Source organism: Paroedura picta, chromosome 7 (assembly GCF_049243985.1).
Source record: "Paroedura picta isolate Pp20150507F chromosome 7, Ppicta_v3.0, whole genome shotgun sequence".
Taxonomy (NCBI): domain Eukaryota; kingdom Metazoa; phylum Chordata; class Lepidosauria; order Squamata; family Gekkonidae; genus Paroedura; species Paroedura picta.
Window position 1 is genome coordinate 21,336,295 of NC_135375.1, and position 14,658 is coordinate 21,350,952.

At 49.0% G+C, this 14,658-nt stretch overlaps 1 protein-coding gene across 5 annotated transcripts in view; it reads right to left on the bottom strand.

Annotated features, from left to right (window-relative positions):
* LOC143842180 (leukemia inhibitory factor receptor-like) overlaps nt 1–14,658 on the bottom strand; it is a 104,349-nt gene that overhangs the window by 45,618 nt on the left and 44,073 nt on the right. For all 5 annotated transcript variants that reach the window (XM_077347011.1, XM_077347014.1, XM_077347010.1 and 2 more), the window contains one exon: nt 184–347. In XM_077347011.1, the coding sequence (XP_077203126.1) occupies nt 184–347 (164 nt within the window). The remainder of the gene's footprint in view (nt 1–183; nt 348–14,658) is intronic.

Sequence of the window (14,658 nt, forward strand, 5' to 3'; positions counted from 1 at the left end):
TCAAACCATGTGGAACAGGAGGTGATGTAAGGAAAACTGGGAAACAGTGACTGAAAAGCCTGGCTGAATCCCACTCCATGTCTTCAAAGGCTTTCTTATACTTAGAAAGTGATCTATCCTATTCAAAGCTTGGGATGGAGAAATGAGCAAGGACAGGAACAGAAAAGTGAAGTGACAACTCACCACTGCCACGATCTCCATCGGGTCCTTACGCAAAATCTGAATTTCCCAGGTAGCATCCATGTCCAATGGGGTGGCTGAGTCGCCATCATCCCACTCCAAATTCAATGTGCGGGTTGAAAAGTTAGCAGACAGGTTACGAATATGTGGAGCGTGGGGAACATATGCTTGGAGAAAAAAGAAGAAAAGGGAAAACCTGGTTCAGAAACTGCAGGTATCAATTCAAGCAATCGACAACAGAATTAACTGCATTGCTCCACTCTGAATATTCATATTGTACTTGAGATTTTTTCAGTTTGTACTTGTCTACCTAAGGGAAAGTTTTTTCATTGCTTTCCAAGCATGAAGACAATTCCAGATAAGCTGCCATTTTGCTGCTACATATTGGAGTCCAGTGGCATAACAAGAATAGCACAACACGTTTTTGAGAGCAGGGGCACAAAGGACCATCCAGATGCAGCCAACTTATGGCAACCCTGTGGGAGTTTGAAAGCAAGAGACAAACAGAAGGAGTTTGCCAGTGCTTGTCTCTCTGTAGCAACCCTGGGTGCCCACTGAGCAGGGGTAGTCAAACTGCGGCCCTCCAGATGTCCATGGACTACAATTCCCAGGAGCCCCTGCCAGCATTCGCTGGCGAATGCTGGCAAGGGCTCCTGGGAATTGTAGTCCATGGACATATGGAGGGCCGCAGTTTGACTACCCCTGCCACTGAGTATTAACCAGGGCCAACCTCGCTGAGCTTCAGAAATCAGATTAACTTGGCCTAGCCTGGGCCATCCAGATCAGACTGCACATTTCTAGGAAATACAAAAACAACCCAAACATACACACATACAAAAATATGTATATTCTTATTTTATTGATTTATAGTTATATTTATAACCTGCCCCTCTTGATTCAGTCATCGCAAGGAAGGTTACATCATGCAAAAATATAATACTTATAAAGCAAATCATAAATATCGGTTACAATTCAATAAAACATTCATTATCTTTCACTTAGTCGAACAAATGACTACTGATCCTACAGTCAGTATGTATATGTGTGTGTGTGTGTGTGTGTGTGTGTGTATGTATGTATGTATGTATGTATGTATGTATGTATGTATATGTGTGTGTGTATATAATGTATATATGTAAATGTGTGTATATATGTATATATGTGTATGTGTGTGTGTGTGTGTGTGTGTGTGTGTGTATGTATGTATGTATGTATATACACACACACACACACAGACACATACATACACATACACACGATATAGAGAGCCAGTTTCCTAATGCCTCCTCCGAGGGAAGCTAGTATGTTGGCAGGGGAGGCACACATGGTGTTAGATATTCCAAACATGCTGGCCTCAACCATAAGCCCGGAGGAAGAGTCCCATCCTGCAGGCCCTGCAGAACTGTGCTAGTTCCCAGGGCTGGTTTATCCATATAGCACATGCAGCACATGCTACGGGCCCCGTGCTTCCAGGGGCCCCTCAAGGTACACTTCCTCCATGGATCAGGGCCATAGTCTCTCTCCTTCCTCCTTTCCCCTCTTTAAGAGCACTCAGAGTGACACCCCTTTCCACTGTTGGGGACCCTTCTGCCCCCCATTCTGGCTGCTCGGACCACAATTGTACTCTGCAGAGCTGCACAAATCTTTAAACTGACCCTAGTGCTATGTGCCCTGCAAATCTTTAAACCACTCCTACTAGTTCCTTCAGACTCTGATGTTCTCTCATTCCACCAGGAAGGGATGAATGTACAGCCCACACTTCTGATGAAGTGAGCAAGCTCTGACACACAGAAAACACATGACAGCATACATTATGTTAGTCTTCTGTTTTATTCATCATGAAGAGAGTTCCTCTTATGGCCGGGGTGGGAACAGCCATATGGAAACAGGTTTTGCAAAAGGATTAAAAAAAAAATACAGGGACAACTTATATTAACCGTTTTGCAGGCATCTATTGATAGAAAGCATGTGGAATTTGACAAAGTACAAGACAGACCCAGCAAGCAAATGCTTGAGATAGCTAAATTAAGGGGAGGGAGATGAAGGACAAGGGGAATACTCTTCAGACGCCGCACGGTGTCCCATCTGTTTCCAGGGCCAAGGTGAGCAGGGGTCAATAGGGTCTGTTGGCATCTTTTGGCCGCTTTAGTTGGACCTTTAGCCTCTTCATGCCGATCTGGAAGCCGTTCATGGCCTGAATGGCTCCCTGAGCACTAGTTGGATTGTCAAAACTGACAAAACCAAAGCATTTACTTTGGTTGGTGGCACGGTCAACAAAGACTTTGGCAGAGATGACGTTGCCAAAAGGCAAGAACATCTGCATGAGTTCTGCATCCCTGAACTCTTGGGGCAGGTGATAGATGAAGAGGTTACAGCCTTCGGGACCTTCTCTCTGTTTCTGGGGAATGATGGGAGCTTGCTGGTGGAAGGCCTGGCTGATAGGTGCATAGGCGGCTGGATATGCTGCTGCATAGTGCTGCATGCCTGCGTAGGCTTGTTGGAGCGTGAATTGGGGGGCAATGGGAAGAATTTACATTCATTTGAACTAGTCATATGTAGGCCTGGTTACAACGGAGAAGGGAAACTTACAGGGTTCTGCCAAAAGATTCATGCTACAGGAAAGTATAATGCGACGGCTGATGTACTAGGTTCTTCTCCCAGGAAGGAGAATTTGTTTCACGAGGACGAGCGTAATGGCAGAAAAAGAGGCACACATTAAAAGGTCTGTGTATTTCAAAACAAAAGATAATGAGAAAGACCAAGCAGGAAACAAAAGTTCCACTTCCATTAGAGTGAAATTTGTCACGTCTCACCACATTCAGGTTAACCCAATTTGTGGCAGTGTCTGAACTTTCATGAGTCACCGCTCACTTCTTCTAGTACTGAACCTGAAGAAGTGAGCAATGACTCACGAAAGCTCATACTGTCACAAATCTGATTAGTCTTAAGGCAATGCTGGACTCTTTTCTACTGCTACAGACAGTCCAACACGGCTACCCATCTTGATCCATATTCAGGTTTTTGGCAAGCATAAAAGGCACAATCTGACCCTAGTTCAGTGAGACAGCCTTGTGCAACCTGTACATTTCCAGTTGCTACAATAAACTTAAACTGAAAAATATTGGGCCTGATATTGTCTGCATTATGGGTCTGAGTGAACAAGACATTTTCAAGGCAATTTCGCGTAGACTTGAGGATATCGAAATACAAACTTTATCCTCCATCCCATGTAATTCCTGTCCCCCCCCCCAATTCTGGGGCATTTCATCCAACTATAAACTCCAAAGTATTTGAAACTCAAATACTTTGGCCACCTCATGAGAAGGAAGGACTCCCTGGAGAAGAGCCCAATGCTGGGAGCGATCGAGGGCAAAAGAAGAAGGGGACGACAGAGAATGAGGTGGCTGGATGGAGTCACTGAAGCAGTCGGTGCAAACTTAAATGGACTCCGGGGAATGGTAGAGGACAGGAAGGCCTGGAGGATCATTGTCCATGGGGTCGCGATGGGTCGGACTCGACTTCGCACATAACAACAACAACAAATAAACTCCTACCTGCTTACCTCTATCAATTGGGGTCTCATTTGACTAGAAGGGCCTTCTTTCTTACCAGCATCAACTTCTTTCCCTCAAGTGTGTCCTGGGGAAGATTCCATCAGATTCCCGCCTTCACCTGACTCTGTCTACATGGTTGTAAAGTCCGGGACACACGACCACGTATTGTTTTGGCGTGTCCAGTCTTCTCTCCCCAATGAGCTTCTATCCAGTCATAGTGGATGGGTTTAAATTCCAAAGTCAATTCCAAATCCCTCCTCATCAAATTAATGCTTTCAGAAAAGGATCCCATTAAACTTTCCGGGGTAGCCGATGCCCTTGGAAGCATGTCCCAAATAAATTACTTATGTTTGCTAGCGCGGGAATGTAGTCTTGTCTAATTCATTTTGTTTCCTTGGATTGTGACTGTGTAAATGGTAATGACTGGGGAAGGCACTGGCAAGGCCACCCCGTATTGAGTCTGCCATGAAAACGCTAGAGGGCGTCACCCCAAGGGTCAGACATGACTCTGTGCTTGCACAGGGGATACCTTTACCTTATGCCAATAAAGGTTTTCTGAGTCTTCACAGATAGCAGATTTCAAGAGGAAACAGAGCCAACAACATATGGAATCAATGGGGCATGCAAATGATCAACTTTGATCAGAAAGTGCCCCAAAATGGCACACCGGTTTATGCACCTGCTTCGAATGCCTGAAGCCAGAAAACAGTATGTGAGTCATACAATTACAACAGCACCTTGAAAATCTCCACTGCTGAATACTTACAAAATTAGCTGGAGGGTGCCTAGATAATCACTCACATTTTGGCAGCTTCCAGATGTCAGAGGCAGTGACCAAATAGTTAAACAAAAGACACAACACTTCTGTGGAAAATTCCTACCTGGCCAAATCTCCAGGCAGCAACACTTATAATTCACTTCCAACACCCTCAACTCTCAAAACATAGTGCTTTCCTTTGAAGATCTCCAACGAAACACATTTTGTACAGAACAGCCTGGCACCAAAGTCGGCTGTATTTCTTTGATGATATGTATATGACACACACACACGCTTCTCACCAGAGAATGAAGTCATGCACAATAAAACATAAGCACATCCACAAATCATTTCTCCCTTGTGTCATCCCAGCTTCCTTCTGCTCTGGGTATACAAGATCAGAAATGGTAAAAAATTAATGAGCGTAGAGCTAGTCATGCTGAACCAAATTCTGCACAAGTCCATACAGTATATATAACTGGAATATACAGTATATATAACTGGCTGAGAGCCAGTTTGGGGGAGTGGTTAGGAGTGCGGACTTCTAATCTGGCATGCCGGGTTCGATTCTGCGCTCCCCCACATGCAGCCAGCTGGGTGACCTTGGGCTTGCCACAGCACTGATAAAACTGTTCTGACTGAGCAGTGATATCAGGGCTCTCTCAGCCTCACCCACCCACAGGGTGTCTGTTGTGGGGAGAGGAATGGGAAGGCGACTGTAAGCCGCTTTGAGCCTCCTTCAGGTAGGGAAAAGCGGCATATAAGAACCAACTCTTCTTCTTCTTCTTCATAATGTGCAGTGCCTTTTCACAGACCATGCAATGGAAGGCTCAAAAGTAGCTGGAATTATTTGCACTCTGCACATACACAGAAACAGGGAAGACAAACACAGTTCACTTAAACACCCCCATAGTCCTTGGAAGTAACTGCTGAAGGCAGTCCCAAATACACTTTCCAGGGAGTGAGATACTAGAATAATACGGGACTTGCATGCCAGCTCAGAAGAAGAGTTGGCCTTTATATACTGTTTTTCCCAACCTCAAGTCTCAAAGCAGCATACAATTGCCTTTCCTTTTGCTCCCCACAACAGGCACCTGGTGAGGCAGGTGGGGCTGAGAGAGTTGTGAGAGAACTGAGACTGGCCCAAGGCTTCATGTGGAGGAGCAGGGAATCAAACCCAGTTCTCCAGACAAGAGTCCCCTGCTCTTAATGACTAACACCACTCCTTTAACCACGACACTATTTGGGGAATCAAACCCAGTTCCCCACATTGGAGGCTGCCGCTCTTAACCATTACACCAACTGGTGGCGCCCAGGGTCACTGCACAGAACAGGCAATAACAGCCTCTGAACATCTCTTGCCTTGAAAACAAAAAACCCCTGTGGGGTTCTAATGTCAGCTGTGACTTGACACCAATGCCCCCTGCCCCAAACACCGTATGTTGGCTTTCAAGAACTGCAGTGGCAAAATGGTTCAGTCCAAAAGTCATTGATTTGGCCTGACTCACAGCAACGGTGCTGCCTGTAAAGCAGAGGCTGTTCACCAGAACAGAGGTACCCTGTTGCAACTCTGGCAGCTGCTCTCTACAGGAGCTGTGGTGCAGTGGAAATGTGTTTGGGTCTTACTCATTAATGGAACAGTTCAAAAGCAAGACTTCTGTCTAATATGAAGATTTGTGTATTGGCAGGACAGGAGCCCTTCAGCTCAACTTGGCAGAATCTTGCGTAAGACCTGGGTTCAGAATCTTCTATGAAATGACTTGCCATATGACTTGGGTTCAGAATCTTCTATGAAATGACTTGACGGTATTTAGGGATGCAGAAATCATCAGGACTCTTCTTGCTCTCACCAGCATGGATATGCAGGGTTAGATAACCCTTCATCTTGCTTTGTGGCAGAACAAGCCCAAAAACCACAGAACCACAAACCGCCGTTAAAAAGTGCTAATATATAGGAAGCTGCTGTCTGACGAAAGGGTGTCAGTTTCGATTCTGAGCACGGCCTAAATTATTCCCACCACCAAAATTATCCAGCAATTACAGCCCTGCACACAAGTTACAGTGGATCCATGCACAATCCATGCACAGCACACACATGATCTTGCAAACGTGAGTTGAATAATGCTTACAATACATCACTGTGATTGAACGTGATTGATGCCCCAGGCCTGGGCTCCAGTTTACCTTTTAAGTGAACAGGCACCTTTTAATTTGTTCTATTTTACCGCTCATAGGGAAAAGTGACACACACTACAAACACACTCTGCAGTCAAAACCCTCCTTCTGGCTACCTCTCATCTGTTGCCAGGCCATGCCCTACCCTTAACATGGGCAGGATATAAACACATTCACTCTGCTTGTTCTGACACGAAGGAAGGAAGGAAGGAAGGAAGGAAGGAAGGAAGGAAGGAAGGAAGGAAGGAAGGAAGGAAGGAAGGAAGGAAGGAAGGAAGGAAGGAAGGAAGGAAGGAAGGAAGGAAGGAAGGAGGGAGGGAGGGAGGGAGGGAGGGAGGGAGGGAAGGGGAGGGGAGGGGAGGGGAGGGGGGGAGGGGGAGTAGAAGAGTTATAGTTCTTATATGCCACTTTTCGCTACCCGAAGGAGGCTCAAAGTGGCTTACAGTCACCTTCCCTTCCTCTCCCCACAATAGACACCGTGTGAGGGAGGTGAGGTGGAGAGAGCCCTGATATTACTGAAGAAGAAGAAGAGTTGGTTCTTATATGCCACTTTTCTCTACCAGAAGGAGTCTCAAAGTGGCTTATATTCACCTTCCGTTTCCTCTCCCCACAACAGACACCCTGTGAGGTGGGTGAGGCTGAGAGAGCCCCGAGATTACTGCATGTGGGGGAGTGCAGAATCAAACTTGGCATGCCAGATTAGAAGTCCGCACTCCTAACCACTACACCAAGCTAGTGGAGGGAGGGAGGAAAGAACAGTTTTTCTGCTCTACATACTTCATAAACTCTTATTTCACCTTTTAAACCCTTGTGGCATACCTGAATGCAGCCATTACCCATTTTAAACCCATGTGGGGTAACTGAATGCTGCCATTACAGAAGGTCTTCCAGATGCATCATAAGGGGGCACAGGCAGACCAAACAGAAGCCCACTGAGTGATCTTGGGCCAGTCAAGGCACTCAAATTAACCTGCCACACAGGACTGGTGTCGTGATAAAATGGAGGAGGGAAGAATGATGTGGAAGGCCACACAGGGTCTCCATTACAGGGAAAGTTCAATTATAAATGAAGTAATCTGGCAAATTTCTTTTCCAGAAGGCTGGAACAGTCTGAAAGCCAGAGGAGCTGTTTTGTTTTTTAAAGAGGGAATCTCTTCTCTTATCATCTCTCTCAAAGACAGCTGCACTTTTATGTTTTTGCTACTCCATGTGACATCCTCAACCCTGGGAAAACAGCTGAGCAAGAGACTTCGGGCCTCCCGACCCTTCGTAAAATATTTCTTTCTTTCCAGCAGAGAAAAGACTGGCTACAGTTCCCGCAGCTGTGCCTTTCTCATGTTAGATGAAATTTCTGATTTCAAAAGGGGTGAAATCCAAGGCTAAAAACAAACTAAAAGAGGCAATAGAACAAATTCCAGTAATGTAGACAGGTCAACCTGTGCTAAGAATCACAAATAAAGGAGTCTTGTGGAATTTGTAAGACTAATAAAATTATTTCCTTGTAAGGTTTGCGGCAAATTAGAGTAGGTTTTATCTTGCTCAGAAAAGCATGGGGGGAAGGGGGGTTGTGGCTCAGTGGTAGAGCACCTCTTTGGCACACAGAAGATCCCAGGTTCAATCCCTGGCAGTAGATGATGCGGATCAGGGGTAGTCAACCTGTGGTCCTCCAGATGTTCATGGACTACAATTGCCATGAGCCCCTGCCAGCAAACGCTGACAGGGGCTCATGGGAATTGTAGTCCATGGACATTTGGAGGACCACAGGTTGACTACCTCTGATGTGAATGACCTCTGCCTGAGACCATGGAGAGCCACTGCCAGTCTGACTTTGATGGATCAAGGATCTGATTCAGTCCAGGGCAATTCCATATGTTCATGTGTATCACAATAAATTTGGCAGTTTTGAAGCTGACACTCTGGTCCTTTTCATCATCAGTAATAATAAGATCAATCAGCCTTTCCAAACTTTATTTCCATTTCAAGCGGTTTAATCAACTATTTATATATCTAAAACAACACAATATTTTACCCTCAAAGAGCCCTACTCTCCGCCACTGTGAACTGGCTGGTGATCCCTGGTCCCAAAGAAGCACGCCAGACCTCAACCAGGGCCACAGCCTTCTTGGTCCTGGCCCCCACCTGGTGTAACGAGGTCCCTGAAGAGATCAGGGCCCTTCCTGAACTACCACAGTTCCAAAGGGACTGTAAAAAGGAGCTGCTCCTCAAGGCATTTGGCTGAGGCCAGATGACTCAACAACATCTGCTGGTTCCCCAAACAACCCCCCTCTATGATCAGAGCCATGCTGTGTTCCCATAGGTTCATGTTAAAAGTTGAGAATAGTTGTTGCATCTATTGTTGAATTTTGTTATAAGCTGTTATGATCAGTTTTGGAACCATTGTTATATTTGCCATCACTAGACTAGGATGTATACTCATGACGTTTTATGTATCAGCCCTGAGCCTTACGAGAGGGTGGTATAGAAATTCAAGAAAATAAAATATAATAATAAGGTTTACAGCTTTTGTTCCATCATGACCTGCAATAAGGTGGGTGGATTCAAATGGGTCGCTGGGTTGGTCTGAGGCAGCAAAGTTTGAGTCCAGTGGGATCTTTAAGATCAATAAAGTTTTATTCAATGGATGAGCTTTTGTGTACACTTCCTCAGACACCAATAAAGGGAATGCTCCCTCAGGACTGATTTTTTCAGTGGGACCACCTTACTTCTGGAAGAGGCTCTCCACATGGCACAGAGTTAAGCTTGTTTGATTCCATTACACCTCCTGCACTAGCTACGCATATCTATCTACCCCAGGGGTAGTCAAACTGCGGCCCTCCTTAAGGATGGGCGATTCGGATTCGGAAACGCCCGAATCGGCCGAATCGGGGCCGATTCGGGCGTTTCCGAGCCAGAAACGGTCCGAATCGGACCTCTGGCGCCCCCTAGCGGTCCGAATCGCCGAGATTCGGCGATTCGGGCCGAATCGATTCGGCAGGCCCGAATCGATTCGGCATGAGTCGGAGGCTTCAGGCAGCCGTTGCCTGAAGCCTCTCTGCTGTTTGGCTTTTTTTTTTTTTTCAAACAGTATTTTTTTGCCGCCTAAAATGGCGGCGGGGGGGAGGGGGGGAGTGAGTGGCCAATCAGAATGCCTGTAGCTTTTCAGCTCAGGCATTCTGGCCACTCACAGAAGACTTTTTATTTTTAAATCCCCTTGCTTTGTAGCCTGCCCGGGAGGAGGCTACTTAAAGCAAGAGGCTGCTTGCTGGAGCTCACTTTGAGCTCTGGCTGGCTGGCTGACTCCTAAGCTCTGCTTGGTTGAGCAGCCTGCCTGCCCTGCCTGCCTGCCTCCTCTCCTGGGTGGACTTCTGGACCTGGCTGTGGACTCTGCGCTGGACAAGACAGCAATAGTTTGTTTTAGGGGTTTTTTTCTTCTGCTTTTCTATTTTTCTCTATTTTCCCCCCTCTCTCTCCCCCCCCCTCTCTCTCTCCTCTTTTCAAAAGTTTTTTGCCTTTGGGTTTCTGTGGGTGGGGGCCTGGGGGGGTTGGGGAATTGTGTTTGCTGTTCATTGTGTTAACTGTTTGCTGTGTTGTTTTTTGTTAAAGTATTTTGGGGGTGGGGGTTGGGGCTTGTATTTTAAAGTTGCCTTGCCTTGTTTCTGATTGTTTTTTTTTGGGGGGGGGGGTTGGTTGTTTTGGGTTTTTTTCTACAGGTTTCCTCAGTTGCCACCTTTGGGCTTCGTGCCCTGGGTGGCAGCTGGTTGTTTGATAGGTGTGTAGGTGTTTTTTTGGTGGGGGGCTAGTTTTAGTTTAGTTTGTTCTTTAGTTTAGTTTAGTTTGTTAGGTTGTGTTTGTTAGGTTGGTTTAGCTTAGGGCCTTGCAGGGCCAGTTTTTGCCAGCCACCTTTGGGGGAGTGCCCTGGGTGGCTGCTGCTTGTTTGTTGGGAGCTGTTTCTTTGGTAGAGTTAGCTTGTTTGGTTAGGGCCCTGCGGGGCAAGTTTTTCTTGGTGGACACCCTTGGGGGAGTGCCCTGGGTGGCTGCTGGTTGTTTGCAGAAGCTGTTTGGTTGGCCTAGGCTAGGCTTGGTTTGATTTAGCAGTTTGGGCCTTGCAGGGCCACTTTTGCTTGGTTGCCACCTTTGGGAGAGTGCCCTGGGTGGCTGGCAGCTGGTTGGTGTTTTGGGGATTGTTTGTTTCCTTCCTGGGGGGAATTGCTGCGTTCTTCTTGGGGTGTCCAATTAGTGACCCTTTAAATAGGCAGTAAAATCCATAGTGTTAGGAGAAATTATAAAGTGCAAATAATTTTTTAGAATAGATAGTTTCTTTCCTAAGTAGCCAGATAGGATTTTTATAAGAGAACAGTGATTTGGGTTTTAGGTTAAAATTGTATTTTCTTGATAGTTAAAAAAACATTTAAACCAGCAGGGGCTGTGCCTTATTGAAGGCCAGCTTTCCTGGTAGAGACAGGAATTGATTTAGAGGCCAACAGGTTTAGGGGTTCTTCTTAGCAGATCAGGTGGGGGCTTGGTGCACAAATCTGCTCCAGCCTTCCTTCTAGCTAGTAACACTCAGGTAGTTTAAAACACTTTGAAAGTCTAAAAAGGTTTTTTTTTCCTAATTTTTCCCTGCTGTAGGTTAGGTAGGGACAGTTAAACTTAGCTAGGACCAGACAGGTTCCTTTAGTTTAACAAAAAAAAAAAAAAAAGGAGAGAGAGAGAGAGAGAGAGAGAGAGAGAACAGGAAAACTCCATAGAAGTTAGGTCAGCTTAGGGTCTAAAAAAACTAAACAGGTAGCTGGTGGGAGGGTTTTATAAGTTTCAAGGTTTCCTTAGAAACAAGTGTTAGGGCAGTTAGTGGTAGGGCCTCAAATTTCCCTGTCTCTTAGATTACAGACAGTTAGTAGGAAAAGTTTGTCCAAGGGAACATAAGTGGGAAGAAGGAAGGTCAGGCTAGGGGCCCTGGGGGAAAGGCCCTACAGAAAACCAGAGGGGTGGAGGGGAGTGAGAGGGGGAAGGAAGCGTCCTTCCCCCCACCTGAGAAGAGGCCTGTCTTGGGTCGACCTTCCACCACTCCGACCTCTGGCCGGAGTGGTGCAATAAAGAGTGTCCGCAAGGGTCTCTTTATTGAGGCGGCTGACGGGGCGCCCCCTTCTAAGGTGCGGCAGGCAGGGGTCTTTGCTGGCACTTCTGCGGGGCCTGCTGATCAGGCAGCCCCTCGTGCTGCTCCTTTTGCTAGCGAGGCATGGGGGCGTCAGGAGGAGTTGCCTGATCTCTCCCTCGGGGTGAGCCTTGGGGACATGAGTGGCTTGTCCTTCATGTCCCCAGGCATCACCTCGGGGGTGCAGAGAGCCCTGGAGGAGATGGGTGAGGGACTGGCCCGCCAGTCTACTCCCCTTTCTCCTCCAGGATCCAGCAGGCTTCAATTGGGGGGGGAACAGGAGCAGATGGTTGAGGTGGTGCAAGAGGGAGAGATGGAGGTGGCACCCCCTGCCCCACCATCTCGACCCCTTCCCCCTCTCTCACCTCTTTCTGTCCCCACCTCAGGACACGGTGTGTCCGGCCCGAGCTCCTCACAGGAGGCAGCTCAGAGGACTTCGCAGGCTGCAAGCCAGCCTGCGTCGTCCAAAGGCTCCAAAGTCTGGAATTACTTCCAGATAGTGGAGGGAACCCACCTAGCAGAGTGCCAGCTCTGTAGGCAGAGGGTTAGTCGTGGAAGGCAGGAGCGCCACTACACGACTAGCGGCCTCATGAACCACCTGAAGAGGCACCACCAGGCTGTCCTGCTTCAGGGGGAGAGACAGGCTGGCAGTGGGGTGCCTGCGCAGGCACAACCTACCAGCACGGGGCTGGAGAGTCTCCCTGGGACCTCCACCTCGAGAGCTCTCCCTAAGAGTTCTGCTCAGGGGGCGGGTGGAGTTAGAGGGAGGCAAGCGACCATGGTGGAGATGCTTGCCCGGGCTGGCAGTGGCATGCCAAAAGGGGGGTTTGAGGCAGGGTGTAGGGCCGCGAACCATGACCTAGCTGCGCTCATGGCCGTGGGTGGGTACCCCTTTCGTCTGGCCGACGACATGTACTTCCACCGACTATGCCGTCGCATATCCACCTGGTACACGCCTCCTAGTCGTACCACGATTAGCAGGACAGTGTTGCCCTCTCTTTATAGGGCAGCCAGGTGCCGGGTGGAGGTAGAGATGTCCCGAGCTTCAGGGACCGTACACTTCACCTCGGATATATGGACGTCATGTCATGCGCAAGATGCGTACATCTCGCTGACTGCGCATTGGTGGGACGTACGGGAGGTGCTGGGTGGGGTTGAGCCTGTTAGGCAGGGTGAGGGCTGCCGGGCAGGCTATCGCCATGCCTTGCTGCACATCGAACCCTTCGATGTGCGGCACACGGCAGACAACATCGAGGGCACCATTCGTAGAATGGTAGATGGCTGGGTAGGCAGTGGGACGGGGGTCACCAAGGGCTTCTTGGTGACAGATGGTGCCCTCAACATGACCAAGGCGGTCAAGGGCATGGGCCTGAAGCACATCTCCTGTGCGGCCCACCTTCTCCACCTCGTGGTTAAGGATGCCCTTGGGATCGGCTCCAAGGGAACCGGTTCATCCGCCGAAGCCATTGACTTCAGGCATCTCATCGAGAAGTGCCGGAAGATCGTGGCGCATTTCTCTCACAGCTCGTACGACGTCTCGAGGCTGGAGAGAAAGCAGGTCCTGATGGGCGTGCCGCAGCACTGCCTTATCAGAGACGTCAGCACGCGCTGGAACTCCACCCGCGCCATGCTTGAGCGCTTGGTGGAGCAGAGGAGAGCCTTAGACGCCCTTGTCCAGGAGACGAGGATGTTTATGCCTGGGGAGTGGCTCACCCACCGAGAGTGGGAGATCATTTCTCAGACCGTGGAAGTGCTTGCGCCCTTCAAGACTTCCACGGAGATGCTCTCGTCTGACACGGCGAGTTTGGGTCTGGTCGTGCCCATGGTCCACAAGGCCCGTGTGGTGCTGGCCCCCTTCCTGGACCCGGCTCGAGGACGTGCAGACGTTGTTCCAGCCGTGCGCGCGCTTGCGAGGAGGCTTCTGAGAGGGCTTGAGAGCCGCTTCGAACCCCTCTGCAAGTCTGTGACATACAGGCTCGTCGCCATGTGTGATCCGCGCGTCAAGGGCAGCTTAGCAGAGAGGGAGAGGAGCCTTCCTGAATGGCGCGAGCTGCTCATTCAGAGGCTTGCCTGGTGGAAGTCCAAGGAGGCTGAGGTGTCAGGCCAGGCAGGGGAGGAAGGAGCCAGCACGTCCGCTGCTCCTTCCCCCCCAGCCTCTGCTGGCACATCAGCCACTGCGGGCCACCCTAGCGAGAAGGCTGAGCAGGGCAACTTCTTGCTGGGGTTCCTCCAGCCCACTCCTTCTCTTGAGGGCAGCGGGTGCCCGAGGGAGGACAGTGCGTCTGGGATGGTGAGGGCTTACCTCGGTGAGCCCCAGGAGTCCGAGAACGCCTGTCCCTTGAGATACTGGGCCAGGATGGAGGCGGTCTGGCCGGCCCTCTCCCGCCTGGCCCGTGTCTACCTTTCGTGCCCGCCAACGAGCGTCCAGAGCGAGCGGGCATTTTCTCATGCTAGCAGCACCGTCTGCGAGTATCGCTCCCGCCTGGCGCCCGAAAGAGTCCAGCAATTGGTCTTCCTCAAGGTCAACTTGCCGGCTCTTGGCCATCCAGAACTATTCTTGGAGGAGGACTGAGGTGAGCACAGAATTGCTGTGACTGCATCCTCTCTGAGTCTGTTCTGGGTGGCGGGGATGAAAAACGCTCGCCCAAGGTAAAAATTCAGACAGGACCAGTGCCCTGGCCAATCTAAATTGCCCCCCCCAACCACACAAACAGAAATTCTGCAATCACCAGAGGGCCAGAGATTAAATCTGGGTCCCTCAGTCATGCCACCCATTTGGAAAACTTTTCCCAGTCCCAAAGTGAGCCTTAGAGCTCAAGGTAAACCCAAGAAGTAACTGA